General features: G+C 34.2%; 2 protein-coding genes across 4 annotated transcripts; one reads left to right on the top strand and one right to left on the bottom strand.

Annotated features, from left to right (window-relative positions):
- The first annotated feature begins 6,103 nt into the window (after positions 1–6,103).
- On the top strand, positions 6,104–10,968 carry LOC104896315 (protein SRG1). Of its 3 annotated transcripts, XM_048647519.2 has the most exons (6): positions 6,104–6,431; positions 7,240–7,484; positions 7,643–7,973; positions 8,311–8,645; positions 9,502–9,980; positions 10,436–10,968. In XM_048647519.2, exons 1-4 carry the CDS (start codon positions 6,165–6,167, stop codon positions 8,545–8,547), a joined length of 1,080 nt encoding a protein of 359 aa, XP_048503476.1. In that variant the 5' UTR covers positions 6,104–6,164; the 3' UTR covers positions 8,548–8,645; positions 9,502–9,980; positions 10,436–10,968. The 3 variants fall into 3 exon arrangements, with proteins under 3 accessions (XP_048503476.1, XP_048503477.1, XP_048503475.1); XM_048647520.2 differs by lacking the exon at positions 9,502–9,980; XM_048647518.2 differs by having other exon boundaries at positions 9,502–10,968.
- LOC104896316 (hypothetical protein) lies at positions 9,084–10,691 on the bottom strand. Its single transcript, XM_010683051.3, has 2 exons — positions 10,369–10,691; positions 9,084–10,019 (listed from the first exon to the last, which is right to left on the bottom strand). The coding sequence occupies exons 1-2, from the start codon at positions 10,689–10,691 to the stop codon at positions 9,149–9,151; spliced, it is 1,194 nt and encodes a 397-aa protein (XP_010681353.2). The 3' UTR covers positions 9,084–9,148.
- Positions 10,969–21,055: the final 10,087 nt, after the last annotated feature.

Below are 21,055 nucleotides of genomic sequence, written 5' to 3'. Positions count from 1 at the left end.
TTGCTCAGAGCCTCATATGCTTTTTTAACAGATGCTTCTGCTCACACCTTTCACTTTACCCAATTATTATTTTTATTTAATTCATTTTATTAACTTTCAATTATTATTTCAGAATAACAATGTTAGAATAACAAAAATTAAAAATTAAACAAATGAAAATTTTATTTAAAATAAATATATATAATTACAATCTAATATCAAAATTTAGTACTATTTAGTACTATAATAGTATAATTACATTGTAACTAAAATCTAATACAACTTCAATCTAATACTAGTCGGACCCACTGCCGAGGTACTGCACCACCGCGCCAGCCACCACACCACCAGAAACCTCACCAGCGCATCAACCACATCTCCGCCTCATCACCCACCGGTCTGCCGCACCAGCCACCTATAAATACCAAAAAATAAAAAAATTGTATCATAATCATTTGGAAGGAACAAAAGATGAAATTAATATTCAAGAAGTTAACTGATATACCTTTGACGCTCCCCACATACGGCCCAAAAATCCCAAATTGGAATACCCAAACAACAAACATGATTATCAGCCATAATTCATAAATCATAAACAAAAGCACTGAATAATCTCCCTTCCTTTCTAGCATCCCCACATACAGCCCAAAAATTCCAAACACCACGAAACAACTTAACCAGATATCAATCCACTCTTATAATGTGATATGAAGCATTCACCAAGGACTGTGGCTACTAATCTCAGCAGGATAGAAAGTCATTGATAAAAGCACAATTACCAATCGTCAACTCGTCAGTACTCATTATCAACTAATGATATCTAAATTCAATGATAAAAAAAATAAAGCTACACCTCGTAGAACTGATTATGAGCTTCATATACAAATCTTTGTTGAATGACTTGAATCCTACAAAAAAAAAAATAGGATTTTCTGCTCAAAAAACATAAAAGAAATAAAGAAAATATTGGTAGGACCTGGAAATCCACCAATATTGTAGACTTGTAGTCCTCCCGCTCTTGGATATCTTATCACACTGCAAAGAAATGCTCAAGATATTAATTCAGCAGATATTATCTAATACTAATTCTATCTCGGAGAATAGAAGCAACTAGATCTACTGTTTTAGCAACCTACAACAGAGAATTATTCTTAATAACTGGCCATATTCTCATAAAAAACTGGTTAAAAGCGAAAAAAAACACGAAAAACTAATTTCCCAAAAAAACGAAAACTGATTTCCAAATCAACAAAAAACGAAAAATCGAAAATAGAAATCAAAATTCGAATACATAAGAAAAACTCCACAGATTTCGAACCCTAGATACCAAGAATCTCTAAATTTCAGACCCCAAAATCCAAAAAATCAAAAGACAAAAATCGAAAAACCAAAGACAAAAAAGCCAAAATCGCGAAATTGAAAATTTGAATAACCAAATCGAAAATAAAAACACACAAAATCAAAATCTCATAAAACCGAAAACTCAAAAAAAATAAAGAAATCGAAAAACAAAACAAATAAAAAAATATTAGGAAATTCAGATCTAGGAAAAACCGAAAAACCCAGAACAAGAAAACACAAAACGAAATTAAAAAAACAAAGAAAATCGAGAAGAGAAACTCCACAATCAACAATCAAAACTATAAAAAAAACATATTTATTAGTTAAATCTGAGTAGAAAAACCTGATTTCGTGAGATCTGAAAGAAAGAGAGAGCACCGTCTTTTCTTATGAGGAAGTAGAGAGAGAAATGTGAGATGAGGCGGTAGAGAGAGACGAGAGAGAAACGTGAGAGTGAGGAAGAGAGAGAAACGTGAGAGTGAGGAAGAGAGAGGAAGAGAGAGAGGCGGTTGGTTTAGGGTTAATGATGTATTGATGTGGTCGACTGGAGGAACTAAGATGCCTATTTATATCCTTTTTTACCGTCCGTTTTTCGGACGGTATTTTAACCTAACGGACGCTAATTAGCGTTCGTTTAAATTAACGGACGCTAAACCTCAGAATACGGACGCTAATTAGCGTCTGTTATATATCGGACGCTAATTTTGAATTTACCGTCCGCTTATACTCTCAGACGCTAAATTCAGACGCTGAAAAGACGGATTCTTGTTGTGTGATTTTGTATTGAATGATATTGAATGAATGAAAAGGTATTCCAATTATAAAGTCATCTGAATGATCTCAATACAAGTGTCTAGATGTTCTATATATATGTAAATTATTTGTAGATTATAATACACGCATGGAGCAGGTGAAACAGATTGGAGAAGCGTATAATAATATTGAAATATTCATTTTTTTTTAAAAAAAGGTGAAATAGACCACCTTTTCCTTTTAGGTGGTGTTTCAGGAATGATTGAAAAGGCCACCTACATATTAAATGATTTTTTTGTAAGATAAAAAAGACCACCTATCTGTAAAATGCATGTGGTGCCTTATCCTTCTTTTTTTTCCCCTATTTAAATTCATAAATAACAACTTATTTTAAGGAAGTGGTCTCACTCTTCTATCAAATTAAGAAATCACCCGCAATAAGTGGTTATTTATCCTGAGAGACCTATGAGCTGAAGACCACCTCTCATGTGGTCTCTAAATGAGATTTTAGGGGGTCTCTTTAGGCTTTATCGTAGTAATGATTATTTACCAACTTTGTAATGCAAACAATATAAGAATTGTTGTTGGAAATGTAATAACAAAATCATTAGAGAGATAATAACACTTTTAATAATAACTTTTAAACTTTTAAAAAAACCTCTATATCAAGGTATTAATAATAGAAATAATTGCCTTGAATATATAATAGATCAACATAATAAAGAAAGTATTTAAATAAGTACAAAAGGATATAGTTTATGACAAACTAAAAAATTTCTAAAATTTGAGTAGGAAAGTTTTCCAAATTATAATATATTATGAAAATGCTATAATATAGTGAGAATAAAAGAATTTTATAAAACCTTTCGCATGCTTTACTCGAAAATACAATATTCAAACACCTTTTTCATTTTGTTTTTAAAATACATTTGCTTTTTCCTCAAAATTTAATCAGTTTCACATAACTCATGAAGATCTCACAATGAATATCATAAACAAAATGACCCTTGATCCTACTTTATTACAAATCAAAATCAAATCAATTCATCATTATTTACAAACAAAACTTGTTAGTATATATACTAACACAACATATAAGTGAAGAAAAATAGACTTCCTTACTTAGGTCCTCAAAACTAAAACTCCTCAAAATTGGTCTTCAAATTTTTCTTAAAGTACCATAATTAGTATTCTCTCAAAAATAGACAGTAGTCAACTAGGACTTGAGATAGTAAATAAACAATCGTCTTTCCTGAAAATTCATATAATCTTCATTTCAATAAAATGAACTCAACATAATATAAACTCAATGCTTAAATCCATAATATAAAAATACGACTATTCTTTTCAAAATCAATTGCCTTGATTGACTAGTTCATTATTAAAGTTCATGTTCAACAGTTTGTTTGTGCATTACAAGGAATGTGGAACAAGTGAAGCTTCAAATTCGAAGACTTCAAAAGGGAAGACATGAAGACTAAGTCAAAAGTTTGTACTTAGGATTTATGTAAGTATCTTATATAGCTTAGTATATAATATGGAACTAAAGGAAACTCATAAACGCAACAAGTTTCTCGGAAAATTATTTAAGGGAGCATTTTAGGAAAATGAATTAAATGAACAAAAATAATTTTTACTTTTAATAAAAATCTTTTTTGAGTGCTCATCAAGTAAAACTGATTTCCTGATTCCTCTCCTAATATTTCTCAAACCACTAATGGACTTTACTGTTAGTTTATTGAATTGGTTTTTTCTTGTTTCTCAAGAAGTGTGAACGTGAGTAAATAACTCTATGTGGGTTACAGCTTCACACTTGATTGAGAAATAAGTGAAACTAACCTAGTTAGCCTTCTTTATAAAATTAAGGAGGAGTCTTTCTAGTTACAAACGACAAACTGAAAAACATATTGTCCGTTTCTAAAATCTTAAGAGTATTCAAAAAGTCAATTGCATTCTTAAAAGAGTTCCTAAGTTCCTAAATATTTAAGTATATATAAGTACTAATGTTTGTAACAAAATCGAGTTGTATTTTGGGGTTTAAGGGTTGTGTGATCCTTGTAAGACTAAGAGTTAAGTCTGTGAGAGTAGGCTTCAGAGTAGAAGCTAGAGAGAGTTGAGTAACAAGTATTAAAAGGGGATCCGAGAGGAACTAAAGTTATAAAGAGTGATTGTAATAGTGTTATTGCAATAATATAAGTGTTTGAGGTTTTCCCTTCTTGATAAGGTTCAAGAAGTTTTCTCAATTTTATATTTCTATGTCTCTCTAATCACTGTTCCTTTATTGCTTTAAAATTCTGCAAGAAACTTTATTAAAAGTTCCAAGTACAATTCACCCCCTCTTGTACATGTTCCTATTGGAGCATCATAAGGATCGAGAGATGAAATTAAGAGGTTGCCTCAAATCAATTATTATGCTTGATGGACCATGAGAATAGTGACTACCTAGCATATAAGACTTAGTTTGCTTGTTTATTTTCATCATGTTTACGGATATGCTTGGTTGAATGCCTTAGTCATGATAATAAGTCTTTGGTAAGATACTAGGCCAATCTAGCTAGCTCGAGAGAGTAGTTAGATTGTTAGAGTACCAATGGATGAATGATTCCCCTAATTGATCCCCATTGTTGATTTCCATTGTAATTGCTTGATTCATGAATGAGTTAATTGATGCATGCCCCTTCCAAATGTTGTTTTTCTTATTGTCTTTTCATTTATAAATCTTCAAAAAAAAAAAAAATAGACCTAGCCTAGCTTATTAAAAGTCAATACTATTAGTGTTTTCCTTAGTACTTGTGGATTCGACCCTTTGCTTGTCCTATATTGCGTAGTTTAGGTTATTTTTAATGTGTTTGCAACAAGCGCATCATTTGTACTGGAGCCCATTCCTTAATTCAGACCTCTCTATTTTGCAAATTGAGGCGTGGGCTGCAAAATAGGCTATTAAGTGTGCTATGATGCTTAACCTTGATACAGTCATAGTAGGTAGAGACAATTTACAAGTCATCCAAGCTTTGTCTAAGAAGATTAATTCTCCTTGGTGTATTGACTCTATTGTGTTTGATATAGGTAAGGATGGGGAGGCGTGTTAAGACATTTGCTTTTGTCATGTTGGCGAGACGGTAACAAAGCACCTGATTGGATGGTGTCAAGAGGGCACTACTATAGTTCTTCTACTGTCTTCTTTCCTCATTATGATGTTGATTTTTCCCTTTTAGTTCGAAAGGACATTTTAGGTTGGCCCTCGAGATAGAGGGGGGTTGCGCTAGTTCTTCTTTCATTGTTAAAAAAAAATTATAATATATTTATTAATAAAAAGAAGTATCGTCCAAAAATTACTTATAATTACCCCACTCCCATTTTGAATGTATTCAATCGTTGTGAATTGAACAAAGGGATTTGTTAAATATCACCCCAAAATTATTTAAATCACCCCGCCTCCATTTTGAATGTACTCTTTTACCCTTCTCTTTTTTGCACCACCCGCCACCACCGCCACCACCTACCACCACTTACCTCTCCCTGTCACCACCCACCACTTGCCACCCGCCACCACCCACGTTGTACAAAAAAATGATTTTAATTGGGGCTAAAAGGATGAACGTCCTAGGATGTTCGACCCATGGCCCGAACGTGTGGCTTGGACGTTGGGACCATGGGTCGAACGTCCTGGCCCGATCGTCCAGGTCAAATATTCGAGCCATGGGTCGACCCTTAGTCCCAAATTTTTTTGGAATATGAGTGGTTTACAAGGTGGTGGTGAAGGGGTGGAGGTGGCGTGGGATGGTTGTGGCAGGAGGTTGCCGTTTGGAAAAAGAAAAGAAGAAAAAGGAAAAGTAAAGTGAGAAATTTTGGTGAAATCAGATGATTTTAAGTAATTTTGAGACGATTTTAAGTAACTTTAGAGTGATTTGATTGGGAGATATGAATTATTTATTTATTTGGGCGATCCCGAATTATTGTTCCCAAAATTAAAGAGATCATAAGTGGAGCGTTATTCCCCTCATTCTTTGCTTGGTCACCGTAGGCCGTAGCCTTAACAATAAAGGAGATTAATAAGAACACTCAGGACTCAGGTCTGAGCAATTGAGCATATGTCTAATGTGGTTGCTATGAAGCTAGAATTACCATCAACACCAGTTCAAGAATTGGTAAAAAGTAATACCGGCAAACAAATCCCAGATAGATATGTTTTTAATCCAAAGACTAATACATCAGAATCATCAAACTTTGATGATAATGATGATGCTGTAGTTCCATGGATGGAAAGTCCCGTCATTGACTTTCAGCAGCTGTTGTTGGACTCGCAACACGAAATGCACAAACTTCGATCAGTTCTCACTTCCTGGGGTTGCTTCCAGGTTTGCTTTCTTTTGCAAATTAATAAGTAGTAGTACTTCATCTGTTCTAAAATAATCACAACGTTAGGCCATTTCAAATAAATGAATTTGGTATTTACTTTTTCTCCATCTCTATTCATTACATGGGTTCTTTTTTTTCTTACACTTTATCTCTCTCCAGTTTCCACTCCAAAATTCCTGTGCCTATTCCCTATATTTGATTTACAATATTTCTTTGGTTTCATAATATTCGCTATATTTTTCATTGTGGGAAGTTTTACATTACTTGCTACATTTCCTTTTTGTAAAATCTCTCTATTTCTCTCCTCTCACATGGGTTCCTTATTTTTTTAATCTCTACCTCTCTATCCTCCAAACATTGCCTAAAAATTGAGAAGTATAATATGAATATATTGCCCCAGTTAGAAAAGCTAGAAGTGTTCCATTCACAATATGAATTTGGATTGTGTTATGTTGGGTCAAAGTACCATCGGGGTTGGCTTTGGGTTGGATCAAGCTTGAATGGGGTCATATCAGGTCATTAATTATTCTAAGTTCTGCTCACCTGTTAAGTTAGGGTCAGGTTATCTCAAGTTTCGGGTCGTTTGTCATTTAAAGTTCAATTTCCTTCGGGTTATGTTGGGCCAGTTTATTCTTCAAGGTAGGTTTGGGTCCGGTGAAGTCTGATTCGGGTCAAAACGGGTTTGTTTATCATTTCAGTTTGGGAGGAACTCGGTTATACTTGTATTCTGTTCATGTCTATGTATAATAATAAGTTAATTGTTTTCATTCAGTTTTTTTTTCAGTTTGTTTTTAATTCAATGTGCAGCTCATAAATCACGGTACAGTTAGCTCTAAAATTGATCAACTTCGTCAAGTTAGTAAGGAGTTCTTTGCATTACCTCTTGAACAAAAGCAAAAATACTCAAGAACAGTAGATTGGTTTGAAGGGTATGGAAATGACACAGTTTCTGAAGGTCAACCTTTTAACTGGAATGATAGGTTGCACCTCAAAATCTACCCTGTTGATCAGCGGAATGTTAAACTTTGGCCTGAAATTCCATCTAAGTTCAGGTGATATATATAGTTCTTACAGATTATCATAACTTACTTTGATGACAGGGATTGGAATCGAACTCCGAATCGACACTTTTAAATCACTGGAGCATATCTTGAGATGAACATACACATTGTAGTTAGACCATAAATTAATTTAAGACTATTATATGTAGGGAAACATTGGACGCATATGCCGTTGAGGTGAGGAAATTACTAGAAAATATGCTCAAAGTGATTGCTAAATCTTTAAATTTGGAAGAGGAGAGCTTCTACAATCAGTTTGGAGAAGAAGAGGGCATCATGTTTTCAAGATTTAACTATTACCCTCCATGTCCATCCCCGGATCAAGTCTTCGGCCTTAAACCACATTCTGATGTAACACTAATTACCATTCTTCTGCAAGATACAGAGGTTCATGGCCTTCAAGTTCTCAAAGATGATCAGTGGTTTAAAGTGCCAATTGTTCCTGATGCCTTTTTCATCAATGTTGGTGATCAACTTGAGGTACCTATTTATTTTGTTGGTAAATGAACCGGAAGTAATTATATTTCACCCCTTGTTTCATATCCAATATTTGATATATACAATCTATTAGGTGCACCTGAGAATATGTACTCTCAGCTTATATGACAATCATCCATGAGCTGATGGAATATTTACTTTAATTACATCTCTCAAATACTTAATGCATAGATAGATTGATGTCACATATGCAAGAGTATATAAGCTATGATATTATGCATATTATTCCATATCAATACCTTGCTATATGTATGTTTATATGGTATAGTTAACAACCTTGCAACATCTTTTATGAATAAAAATTGGGATTTATATGCAGATAATGAGTAATGGTATTTTGAAGAGTGTTGTTCACAAGGTGGTGATAGACAAGCAGAGAGAGCGGATGTCTGTAGCTGTCGCAAGTTCTCCTCCCCCGGACAAAGAAATAGGGCCAGTAAGTGAGCTAATTGATGAGGAGAGGCCCCAACTGTACAAGAATGTCAAGAACTATTTGGCTACATTCTTGCAGTATATTGCAAGATCAGAAAGAGCAATCGACGCAATGAAAATTTAAACTATGAACGATACTGGTCCTCATGACATTCTACTAACATTTGATCCTTAAAGATCATGAAATTGTCTCACGGAGTGCCAATTTGTAAATCATAAGAGGTAAGAGTATATGAAATATGATTTTATTCAATGATCATCCTATGAATTTCGTTTATTTTTCCAGGTTTTCCTCTCCAACTATTGGGAACTTGTGTATATGTGTTTATAATTATGTTTACAATTAGATTTTTTATCTTACTTGATGTACAACTATTATGGGTTTAGAAAAGTGACAGGGCCAATAATTTGTGGCTTGTTATATCAGGGTTGAGAGCTTGAGATTATATGCCTCATTCGTGTCCCATCTTGTGTCTCATGTGCTTTTGCTTTCGACATATCAACATTTTTTCAAAAGGAACCCAAGCAAGGGGAACCTTCTGTCCCAAATTACTTGCTACATGTTCCCTCTCTTTTTTTATTTGGTGAATGGCAGAAATTTCAAGATTTAGATGCCTAACTGATTTACTCACTGTAGGCTCAAGATGGAAAACTTCAAACTTCAAGCTATAAATACTTATTAGAACTCTTATTTTCTCAAACGCATGAATGCAATAATTTACAACTCATTGATATCCTGATTCCCATTTATTTCTTATTTGATGAGTATGCCTGAAGTCATATGTTAGCACAATACTCCCATCATTCCTCTTCAGAACAAAAGTTTCAACAAGCAAATAACAACCAAAATTTCTCCACTCTCCTCTCCCTGCATATTTCTCATCTTTAATCACCCTGAACTGCTTCTCTTTTGCTTTAACCCATCCTGATCTTTCTTCTTCATACATCATTCTTTGTATAATTAGTGAACTTAACCCCACATGTTCTTTCGTTCCGCTTCCATTGAACCACACCACACCTTTGTCATCGTTTCTCTTTTCTTTCTTAGCTTCCTGACCTGCAATTCTTACCATTTCAGTTGGAACCACCACATCTACTGTCACTAACTTCTTCTGACCGTAAGTCCTCCGATCAGCAGCAAAAATCCGCTCCCATCGTTGCTGAAGTGTCATCTCATAGAACACAGACTTCTTGATTTGATCCTTCTCTCTTCCTTCTTTGATGAACATGAAAGGGCAGCACCACTTACCAACTATGACAGACTTGGAACATTCTTGAGATACCGGGAAATTGAAGTCTGGAAGATGAGCTCGAAGAGAAGAGTCAAGACCTCGAGCTTCTTGCAGGGTGGAATTTTTTAGAGACTTGGTGTTCATTTGCCATCCTTTTCTGCGCATGAATTGTGGAGGGTGACCATCAGATGCTACAGATTTAGCTAAGAGCATGTTGCCGCTGAGGAATGTTTTTGTTACAGAGAATTCAAATTGTTGATAAATGTCCTCTGGATCAAAGGGTCTTGGTTTTAGGTCCCGGATCCATGGGAAGCAGAAACAACAGGTACCCTTATCTTCTTCTTTGGAGCTTGCATATGCTTCTCTGCCAATCACCAAAATTAATACTCCATGTCAAAACCTCAATCCTTTCTGAAATAATCACTTTTTGAAAAAGTGGTTCTTTTTTATTCGTTGATACACTTTATCTTTTGCACTATCTTTTAAAAATTATGTGTCTTGCGATTGTACTCATCAAAATCTTAATGTTTTGTCTCATTGTATACTTTCAAAATATCCGTTTATAGTCTATCAAACAGTAGTTAAAAGTACTGACAGTTAATGTTATGTGAGGCAAACATGAAAATCAAATGGAAACAACTAAAAGGAGTAGCCAAGCAAGTATTTATTTTGTAGGCTATATTTATAATGTAGTTATATGTTTAATAAATTACCCTTTACGTTTCCCATTTGCTTTGATTGCATAATATCGGTGAGATGAGAGTGGCTGGTTGATGATAGGAATCAAGTAAACCTCATCATAACTATGGTAGCTGGCAGCTTGATCTTGCATCGGTACTTCAAATTCAATGGAGAGACGCTTGTTTTGAGGGAAGGGCAGATCATTGATGGACGGGTCTTTGCACAATCCGAAACACGAAGTTGGTGTGGACTCTTCATCTTGAATTACCAAGTAACCTGAATTCGGACCTTCTGGAGGTATTGAAATGGCTTCCGGGGATTTCTTGTAGAGAGATAATGGTCTCGTGGTGTACATCTTCTGCCTTCTGAAGTTTATAATACTTGCTCACCAGTCACCAGGGTTCATCTCAAGCCTGTGTTCTTATACTTGTAATTTGCAACCTTGATATGGCGTGACTGCTAATGTGAACTATCTGTTTCATTCCGTATGGCGTATCTTAGTCTTGATTCTTTTTTATTGTTTGACCAACTTTGGTACAAAAATTTCAAGATGGGTGGCTGGCTGAAGCACTGTATTGTTTCATTTGGGTATAATGTCAAAAGTCAAATAAATGTTTATGATTTTGCTGATAGACCAAGATATATTTTGTTCCAGTTGGGTAATGTCACACGTCAAATACTTGTTTAATAAGTTTGCTGATAAGCCAAACTTTGTCTTTATGTGTGAATTTGACTAACTTTATATATCAAATACTCCCTCCGTCTTTTTTTATTTGCTACATTTTGCCATTTAGGGGTGTTTCAATTTATTTGCTACATTTGCAAATATTTCCATATATAGTACATAGGTCCCACACTTTATTTACAAATTTGCCATCACTCCCTTCTTGATTTTGTAAATGTTTCCATATATAATACATAGGTCCCACAATTTACCTATTTGCTTTTTTGTTAATTCCATTTATGTCAATGGTCCCCACTCCCTCTTTGGTCTTTGTGAAAAAGTGCTTGTAGCAAATAAAAAAAGACAGAGGGAGTATGAAGATGAGAATGCTGTATGTGATTCCTCCAATTAATTTGTACAAGTTTTGGTGTAAACTAGAAACCTTGTCTAGACTAGTAGACTCTAGTCCTCTAAATTTTGCGATCCTTTATTTCTAATTTGTTTTCATATGATAGCCATTTTCAACCTGTACTTACTCATTTTTATACATAACATGTTATATTTCTAACATAGTGATCATTTTTTTAATTAAATACAAACCTACAATACAAACCTACTTTTTTTAAGCTAATTCACCATGTAGAATTTATCATTTCTAATATAGTAACATTTTTCTCATGAAGTGTGACTATATAACACTAGTTGCATATGCACGCGATGCGTGCGTTGACAATCTTACGCAGTTATATATAAATGGACATGTTTTTTTTATCTAAAATTATTTTGATATATAGTGATGTAAATCATTGAGAATTTTTTCCTTGAATAATGCAAAAGTGGGTTTTAATTCCCAAAATATGCCAAAAAAAAAAAAAAATTCCCTGCGTACCGTCCACGTATGACGGCACGCGAGAAACTAACTTTTTCTGTTTTTGCCCACGAAAACTGCTACTCACAGTAGCGGTTTATTTTGAAATAAACCGCTACTTTAAGTAGCGATTTATACACATAAAACGCTATCTCAAGTAGCGGTTTATATATTTAAACCGCTACTCTGAGTAGCGGTTTACCTGGGCAAAATGTTGCAAGCACATATCAAACTCTGGAGTTGGGGATTTCAGTAAACCGCTACTTGATTAATGAACCGCTACTTGAAGTAGCGGTTTACAAAACAAAAAAAAATAATTTTTTTTTCTTTTTTTGTAAACCTCTACTTCAAGTAGCGGTTTTACTTAAGTACAAAAAAAAAAAAAAAAATCGCGGAGGTTCATCCATGGAGGAGGGTGGGAGGAAGGAGAGAAACTGAAGAAAGAGAGAAAAAAAGTTAACGGCGTTAGGGTTCCGTCAAGAGTAAGGGTATTTTAGACCCAAACACAAACCTCGGGGGTATCTGAGGAATTCCCCAAATGTGAGGGGTAATTTGAGAATTACGTCAAACCTCAGGGGTACCTGAGGAAATTTCCCATTAAAAATTATTGCAATTAAATCTATGGGTCGTCCTACAAAGCGTTGCTAAATCATGTGCAGAACCCACCGAGGCCCTGGTCACCTTTGTGAGGTGGCACTAATGTAGTTGTTGATCAAGAGTGTGGATATCCTCCAAAGTGTGTTGGATGGACAGGTCAACTGGGCAATGAGAAGACAAAGACTGAACTAGAACTTCCAAATCTATAAGTAGCAAGATTTTAGAAATGTTTTTGTACTGAGCCCACTATAACGCCCGGAGGCTTTAGCATAAAGAGCAGAACTCGTATGGAAGCTGACCCCTTGGGGAAATTCCGTTGGTGACTTATCAAGTTTGCCAACCCAAGCACCACCCCCCAAAATGAGTATTTTTGTTCCAAGAGCCATCTAACTAGAAATGAGGTTCGGGATGACCTTGCTTGTGCTGGCGAATGTTAGCGACAATGAATCCTGAGGCTTCCTTAGGGCCTTGCTGGTTGCTTGGAGTTGCTTTTAAGGGGACTGGCTGAAAGCTCGATGGTGATCTTTTTTTTTTTTTTAATTAGGAAATTAAGTCAGCCTAAGGGCTAACCCCTACAAGGCTACTAGCCTGTAGGAAGCACCAGCACATTGCCTGGAAAGGCATGCATAGCATGCTAAGGAAATACCCCAGCATAATGCTAGGGGTAAGGATCGAACGCCTGACCTCAAGGGCCAACAGGGAGCGCTCAACCCCTTGACTGAGTAGATATTTGGTTTTTAGCCCTTCTAGAGAGGTTCTCCGGATTCTAAACATTTGAGTCTTCCATATGCCCCAAAGGATACCAATGAATTTTGGTAGCCGAGTACCTGTGAGCCTACCTTTTGCCATAAAATAGTTAACCTATGTCATCAGCCATTCTTCAAAAGCCATAGTAGGTGGAGTGGAGGTGAGGGGCCTAGGAGTTTCCAACTCCAAAGCTCAAATGGCTATGGGGCATTGGCGAAAGAGATAATGACGATCTTCCGGTTGATCCAAACATATTTGACAATCTTTAGATGACCCGATGTTGCGTTTGAATAAGTTGTAATTTAATGTTATCCCATTGTGGCATAATTTCCACAGGAAGATTTTCCAGCGAGGCATAATGTTCAGTCTCCAAATATGGAAAAATTATGTGGCTATTGGGGATGTCATGCTATAAATTTCATTTTGCTGACGCTGTAAGAGGATAGCGTAACCTAATTTTGTAGAATATTAACCTGAAGTTGCGAATTGGGAGTAGGGCTTGTCAGGAGGCCGAGTGTGAGCAGATAGTTCAATACCCTTAATTTCCCGGGCAGTTTCCTGATTAAAGAAGGTATGAATTTTGTCAATGTCCCACCCTTGATTGGTAGAAAGTAAGAGGTCAGCCACCCGAGTTGACATGACGACCCGAAGAGAGATATCATCCTTACAAATTAGGATGCTCCCATTGATCCACTGATGTTTTAAAGCAATAATATGGGCTCAATTGCGCACTTTCCAGGCACATAGCGCTTGTAACGTGTTTTTCGCACGGAGCAGACCTTTGAGCCCCCATGAGATATCCTAGTGCCTTTAATTGTGCTTCCCGTACCCGCTCAAGGGGACCTTAAAGACCTTGGAGAGGAGTTGGGAATGGTGACGAATGTGCTACGCTTTTTTATCACCTTTAATTTTTCACAAAAATGTCAATTTTTTTAAAGTGAAATTTTATTCATTACTAAGAAGTCATGCGATATCAACAATATATAGATGTCAAAAACTAAAAAATACAAATCAATTTGAAAGAAACTTAGATCTAATCTTGCAAACCACGATCATTGAGCAGAAAGAACAAGTTTAAATTCCCTCTTTTACATCGATGTCTGATGCAGCATTCTATAAGAGGGTCTAACGATTTGATGTAATTTTAATGTATAATTAGAGTTAATTCAACCGATTCTGGACGAAGTATCGACCCCCCATTGCAATCCCGTACAAACTTATATCAACAAATTAACCTTCAATAATTAGAGGCAGGATATAAACGCTGCTAACACACAAAGAAACCAAACTAATACACTCATCATAAAGGGGGGTGACCGAGTGACTAGAAAAACCATAGAGGGGAATTAAACCATCACATAGATAAGACTAATTGAAAACAGGAAAAAAATAAACTAGAAACTGTAAAAAGTAGAGAAAGAGGGATTTATCATGGATGAAAACAACCATAACAGTTTCTTTAGAGGATTTTCTATGAAAAGGTAGAGGGGGGGTTGTTTCACATAAAAGATCATTTTTGTTAGATATATAGTTTATGACAAAATTTCCTATTTTCTATGAATATGGAAAAGGATATCTTCTTCCGTTCATTCATATTTGTCGTTTTGTGAAATAATATCATCAGGTGCCGTAGTAGCACATTGGTTAAATCTTCTACGAATTAAGATTCCAGGTTCAACTCCTGGCTACGGCAAGTTTTTATTTTTTAGCTTTTCGTCTGACAATATTTTCTGAAACAAAATGTTCCACGATATAACGTAAAGGTACGCATTTTCTTTGAGGTGCATCTAATGTATGATATCCAATATGTTTTTTTTACTTTTTTTTTCTTATATTCCTAAATCCGTATATTTAATTTTGGTAATCTACAAACATATACTATTAATTTTGGAAAATTCTAATTGGTAATAATTTCATAAGGTCCACCTCATCATCTGTCGCTGTCCACATATATTTAAAAAGTCCTAACTATCCCTTCAAAAAAAAAAAAGTCCTAACCATCTTTCTCCATTAGAAGTCTCAACTATAGAGGGTTATGCTTTTGTGTGGACTTGTTAGTTGTTGATTAGGTATACTTGTAATTTATTAGTCCTATTTCCTAAAAATAAAATATTACCTTTAAAATTACCTACATGTCAGTCAAGCTCATTTACTTTTTGTTCACCTTTCTCGACACAATGTTATCTCTTCAATTCTCTCTTCATTTCGAGAAAATATATAGTAAACCTGGATGTATCATGAACATGGTACATCCAGAACAATTACGAACATTTTGGTTTTGAACTACGTAATTCAGCTTAGACTTTTTTTTTAAAAGAAGCAAATTTTTAAATTTTTAAAACTTAAACTATTCTATCTCCTCCCTCTTTATCTTTTCTCTCTCTTCTGTCTTACTTCTCTCATTTTCCTAAAGAGATCTATCCAACATTTTTACTTGACACATGTTTCGTTTTGTTAGATAATTGAAGCATTTCGAAATTTTACCTTTTACCTTTTACCTTTTACACTTGAAAAATCAACTGAATTCTATTGCAATGAACTTTTGAAAAAACATGATGTAGATTATGTGAATTGTGAGTTTCTTGATATTCTTATATAAGCAAGATAATATGTGCTCATTTCTTCATCCCATACTTAATTGGAAGTAATTTCTTAGTATCAAAGAAGAATGAGCATAATTAATGCTCATCTTAAGAGATAAATTGCACATTCTCTGAAATGAGCAAATAGATCTATCTTCTCTTTTTACCATAATGCTCAAATGATTAAATGAGCAATATTTTTGGTCATTTGGGAATCATGCTCACTTTATCTTCACTTCATATATGTTTGTACTCGATGAAATCTTAAATGAGTAGGATCCTAAAAGCTTGCTTAAATAAGCAAAACCATATATGCTTATTTTTAAGTCAATATGATGTTCAAATGAGCAAACGCTAGCTTTTGCTCGTTTTCGAAATGTGCAGGCAGATCTTCTCATTATATTTTACTACTTTTAGACACATAATCGTATCTCCCTAATTTAATTGTAATGATAATTGTTATCCTAATTAGATTGGACAAAAGAGATCCAATCAAAAACCTTGCCCAAAACCCCTTTTTGAGTCCAAAGTATGTTTATTAGAAGCTCATTTAAATAAAAAATCAATCATATTTTTCACTAAAAATTCCTCGTTTTCACTCTATTTTGGAACGAACTTCACATATGTTTCAACATATCTAAACAATTATATTTAAAACATCAAAACCTCTTAAAAACGCTCTCAAATACATTCAAACTATTCAAACACATTAAGCCAAGAATACTAGTTCTTTTTCATCCGATCCCTTGAATCTTCATTCAAGAACTCATTTTTTCAAGTCTAAAGATTGATTCTTCGATGTTCATACGGTCAAAAACCTAAGCGAAAAAGGTATAATTTCTTAGGGTACTTAATATTTCAATTCCTATATAATTTCTTAAAGTTACTAACAAGTGTTTTATGATGTAGATCCTTAAATAATTATTGGTTGCTGCGATCCTTCAGGAAGATGTGATTGGGAGGCTGAATTTGCAAAGGCTGTTGTGGCTCGCTTTGGGGTGCAACTGTCGAAGAGATTTTGTACACACATAAATTTCTCCCCTTTATAGCATCTAATGAGGAAACATATTGTCGTTCCAATCTCACTGGATAGGAGCAATCAAGAGTATAGTCCAAAACCTTTCTAAGTCCAAAATATTAAAGCCCATTTTAAAGAAAGCCTAATTTTAAATAAATCTTTTATTAAATTATTTTCATAAAATTAAGTTAAAACGGTTGTCAAAGATAAAAAAAATGAAATCAAGCTAATCCAGGAGATTGCGCTACAAGCACACACACCTATTTTCAATCTTATTTTGACATGAAATTTTCATATAATACAAGTCAAATATAAACATCTAAACTATTGTCAACTACATTCCGACTATTCAACCAGATTCAAACAAGAATCTTCATTCTTTTTTCTTCTTTGAGTCTCATTTATTCAAATTCTCACTTTTTCAAGGTTAAAGATTGATTCTTTCAACGTTTTGCTGTAAGACCTAGGCAAAAGACGGTATAATTCATCAATGTGAATTCCAATTTAATTCTAATTTTGCTAACAATTTTATTCTAAAACAAAAACGTGCATCGAATTTGTATATTCTTTCTATTCATCCTCGCAAAATATTTCATGCTTTGAATTTTGTTATGGCTTTTTAATTGTAATTGCATGATCACTAGTATATTATTGTTTGCTAAATCAAACCCACAACTTACTTAAATCACGTTTCATAAGATATAGGTACGTATTAATCTTGTGATTCATTTAAGTGATCATAATAAAACTAGATCTCATGTTTTAAAAAATCAATCTTTAATATGTTTGTCTTTTTCTTCAATTAATCAATCTATATATATATATATATATATATATATATATATATATATATATATATATATATATATATATATATATATATATATGCTTGCAATTTAATCTCTTCTTTAGTTTTTATTAATTTCTTTTGAAAACTAATTGGGGACTCTTTCTTCGAATCAAAACAAATTTTGTATTTGTGTAGGCTAATACATTTTTTTAAACGCCTACATATTGGGGGCGTACAAGTAATGGGGGCGTACAAGTAAGTCGTCCTTGAATATTATAGTTCAAGTATGATGAAGCCGTACCTCTAAAATATCCGATGGTCTTGCTCTTTCTGATGATCTTTTTACTATTGGTATAAGTTAAGGACTATGCTTTTATTTTATATTCTTTTTATGTCTTTAATATGTTTAATGTAAAAAAGGATCGAAAACACTGTTGCTCATCTAGTGGCGAGATGAGACATGTAAAACACCTATTTTTTTTTTTGCTCAAAGTGCTCAATCATCCTTTAAGTCTTGCGAAATTCTTTGTGTCCATGAAGTTTCATACAATAAGTGATATTTTCGGTTAGGTGGTTTTGTAACACTAGACCCGACTAGATAATTCAATATGAACCTAACCCAAAATAAGCGATTTGGGGTTGAATTCTATGCCTATATTAATTAAATCAATTGACTTAACTAACTCATTTAGTTAAATTGTGAAGTTAGGATAGTTGACAATTCAAATAGGAATAAATAATTCTTCTATATAAAATTCAAACCTTTATTTTCTCAAACACTATACAAAGTAATTTCAATAATATTTAAGTTGGCTATTTTACAAACAAATATCAATAATTGAAAGAACAAGATGATATATTACAACTATCTCTATTTTCTAAAACCCAATGCAAAGGAAGACATTTTTGACATCTCTAGAGAGAACGTAATACAAAACTCACTCATATCATTCCCATTTACTTCTGATATGATGAGTGTGCCTGAAATCATATGTAAGCAAGATGGTCCCATCATTCCTCCTCAAAACAAAAGTTTCGACAAGAAAATAACAACTTAAACGTATCCAATCTCCTACGCCTGCATATTCCTCATTTTTAGTCACCTTGACCTGCTTCTCTTTGTTTTTGAACCATCCAACTCTTCCTTCTTCCTGTGAGAAGTTCTTTGCAATGTAATAATCTTAGCTTAAGAGATAGTTTAGGAAACGCCAATATTAAAAATAGTAAAAACTAAATAAAAGTTTAAGGCCTAGGATAAACTATATTTATTACCGATCATATATATTTTAGCATGAAGATTTATTATATATATTGGAATGATGTATCAAGTTATATAAAGAAAATAATATAATCTACACATATTATAATATGCTTATTAGTTAAGCATTCTCTATTAGGTCATTATATAAAGTAGGTGCTGCAGCTCTGCTTATTTCACATACATTATATTGTAGTTTTTCTATCATTTTTACACATTATACTTCCGCTGTCTCCAACAAATTTGGTATCAGAGCTAGAATATGGCTACAATCAATTCAACCCCAACTTTCTCGTATTCACAACCAACACTTCCTATCTTTGATGGAGAACATTATGACTATTGGAGTAGTCAAATGCAAACCTTCTATATATCTCAAGATTCATGGGAGCTCGTGGAAGATGGCTATGAAGACCTCCCTGAAAATGCTAATGACGCATAACAAAAGTTATACAAGGAAAATAAGAAGAAAGATGCACTTGCATTACGATATATTCATGCAACCGTGAGTAAAACAATATTTCCCCGCTTATATGGATTAAGAAAATCCAAAGATGCTTGGGGTACATTAGAGAAGGAATTTCTTGGAGATGAAAAAGTCGTTGCAATTAGACTGCAAACTTTATGGACAGATTTTGATAACTTGGAGATGAAAAAGACAGAAAACATCCAAGTATACTTTTCATGAGTCACAGAGATAGTTAATCAAATAAGAAGTCTCGGTGACATCATAGAAGAAAAGAGAGTTGTTAGAAAAGTATTAAGAAGTATGACTGATAAGTATAATTCTGCCGCATTTATAATAGAAGAGTCAAAAGACTTGTCATCGCTCACAATGCATGAGCTGATGGGATCCTTGGAATCACACGAGCAAAGATTGAAAAGAAATACAAATAGTGATCAGCCTGTTGATCAAGCATTCCAATCTCAACTAAATGCATCAAATAGACAATATCATGGAGATTCAGAGAAACCTGGAGGAAACCAAAGAGGGTATCAACACGGAAGAGGTCGTGGTATCCAGAATTTTGGTCGTGGCCGAGGAAGAAGCCGGGGAAGAGGTCGCGGACAATACCAAAATTATCAAAATAGGACAAATAATACTTGCCGTATTTGTGGTAAGTCTGGCCATCAATCAGCTGAATGTTATCATAGGTGTAAGAAATGTCGTAATCTAAATCATTCTCAAAAGGATTGTTGGCATCAAAATGGAAATGGTACCAATGAGGCAAATTTCACCGCAAATGGTGAAGGTGATGAACAGTTGTTTCTGACGTGCATGGATGCACAAAATAAATCTGACAATATGTGGTTCTTGGATAGTGGATGCAGTAACCACATGACAGGAAATAAAGATTTATTTGTCAAATTGGACATGGATGCTACCAATCAAGTCACCTTAGGTGATGGTAAAAAGGCAAATGTTGAAGGAAAGGGAGTCATTGCTGTGAATAAAGATTCAAATGATACAAAATACATACATGATGTTCTATACGTACCAAATTTAGCACATAATCTTCTTAGTGTTGGGCAGCTAGTCCAACAAGGATACTCAGCTAATTTTGACAATGGAGAATGCATGATCTTTGACAAGAAATCAGGTACAACATTAGCAAATAGTACAAATGGCTGAAAATAAAGTATTTCCAATTCACTTGCCACAAAATAAGAAATTGGCATTGCAAGTAAATGGTATGGACGAGTCTAGTTTATGGCATTTACGGTATGGGCACTTAAACTAAAAAGGATTACAGTTATTGAAACAAAAAAACATGGTTGTGGGATTACCACTTATTGATAGAAATCTTCAAGTCTGTGAAGGATGTATATATGGAAAAATGCATCGCTTGCCATTTCCAAAGAACTCATGGAGAGCTAAAACTCCTCTTGAATTAGTGCATGCAGATATATTTGGTCCCACAAGAAATCCTTCAATCCAAAACAAGAGGTATTTCTTGTTATTTGTTGATGATTATACCCGTATGATGTGGATATATTTCATCGATCAAAAGTCAGATGCTTTCAATGTTTTTATTCAATTTAAAGCATTAGTTGAAAGACAAAGTGGATATGTGATAAAAACATTGAGAACTGATAGAGGGGGTGAATTTATATATAAGCCTTTCATGGAGCATTGTAGAAATGAAGGTATAAAAAGACAATTAACTGTCTCTAGAACACCTCAGCAGAATGGT

This window comes from Beta vulgaris, chromosome 6 (genome assembly GCF_026745355.1).
Source record: "Beta vulgaris subsp. vulgaris cultivar EL10 chromosome 6, EL10.2, whole genome shotgun sequence".
NCBI lineage: Eukaryota > Viridiplantae > Streptophyta > Magnoliopsida > Caryophyllales > Amaranthaceae > Beta > Beta vulgaris.
This window is presented reverse-complemented; position numbering and strand designations above follow the sequence as displayed.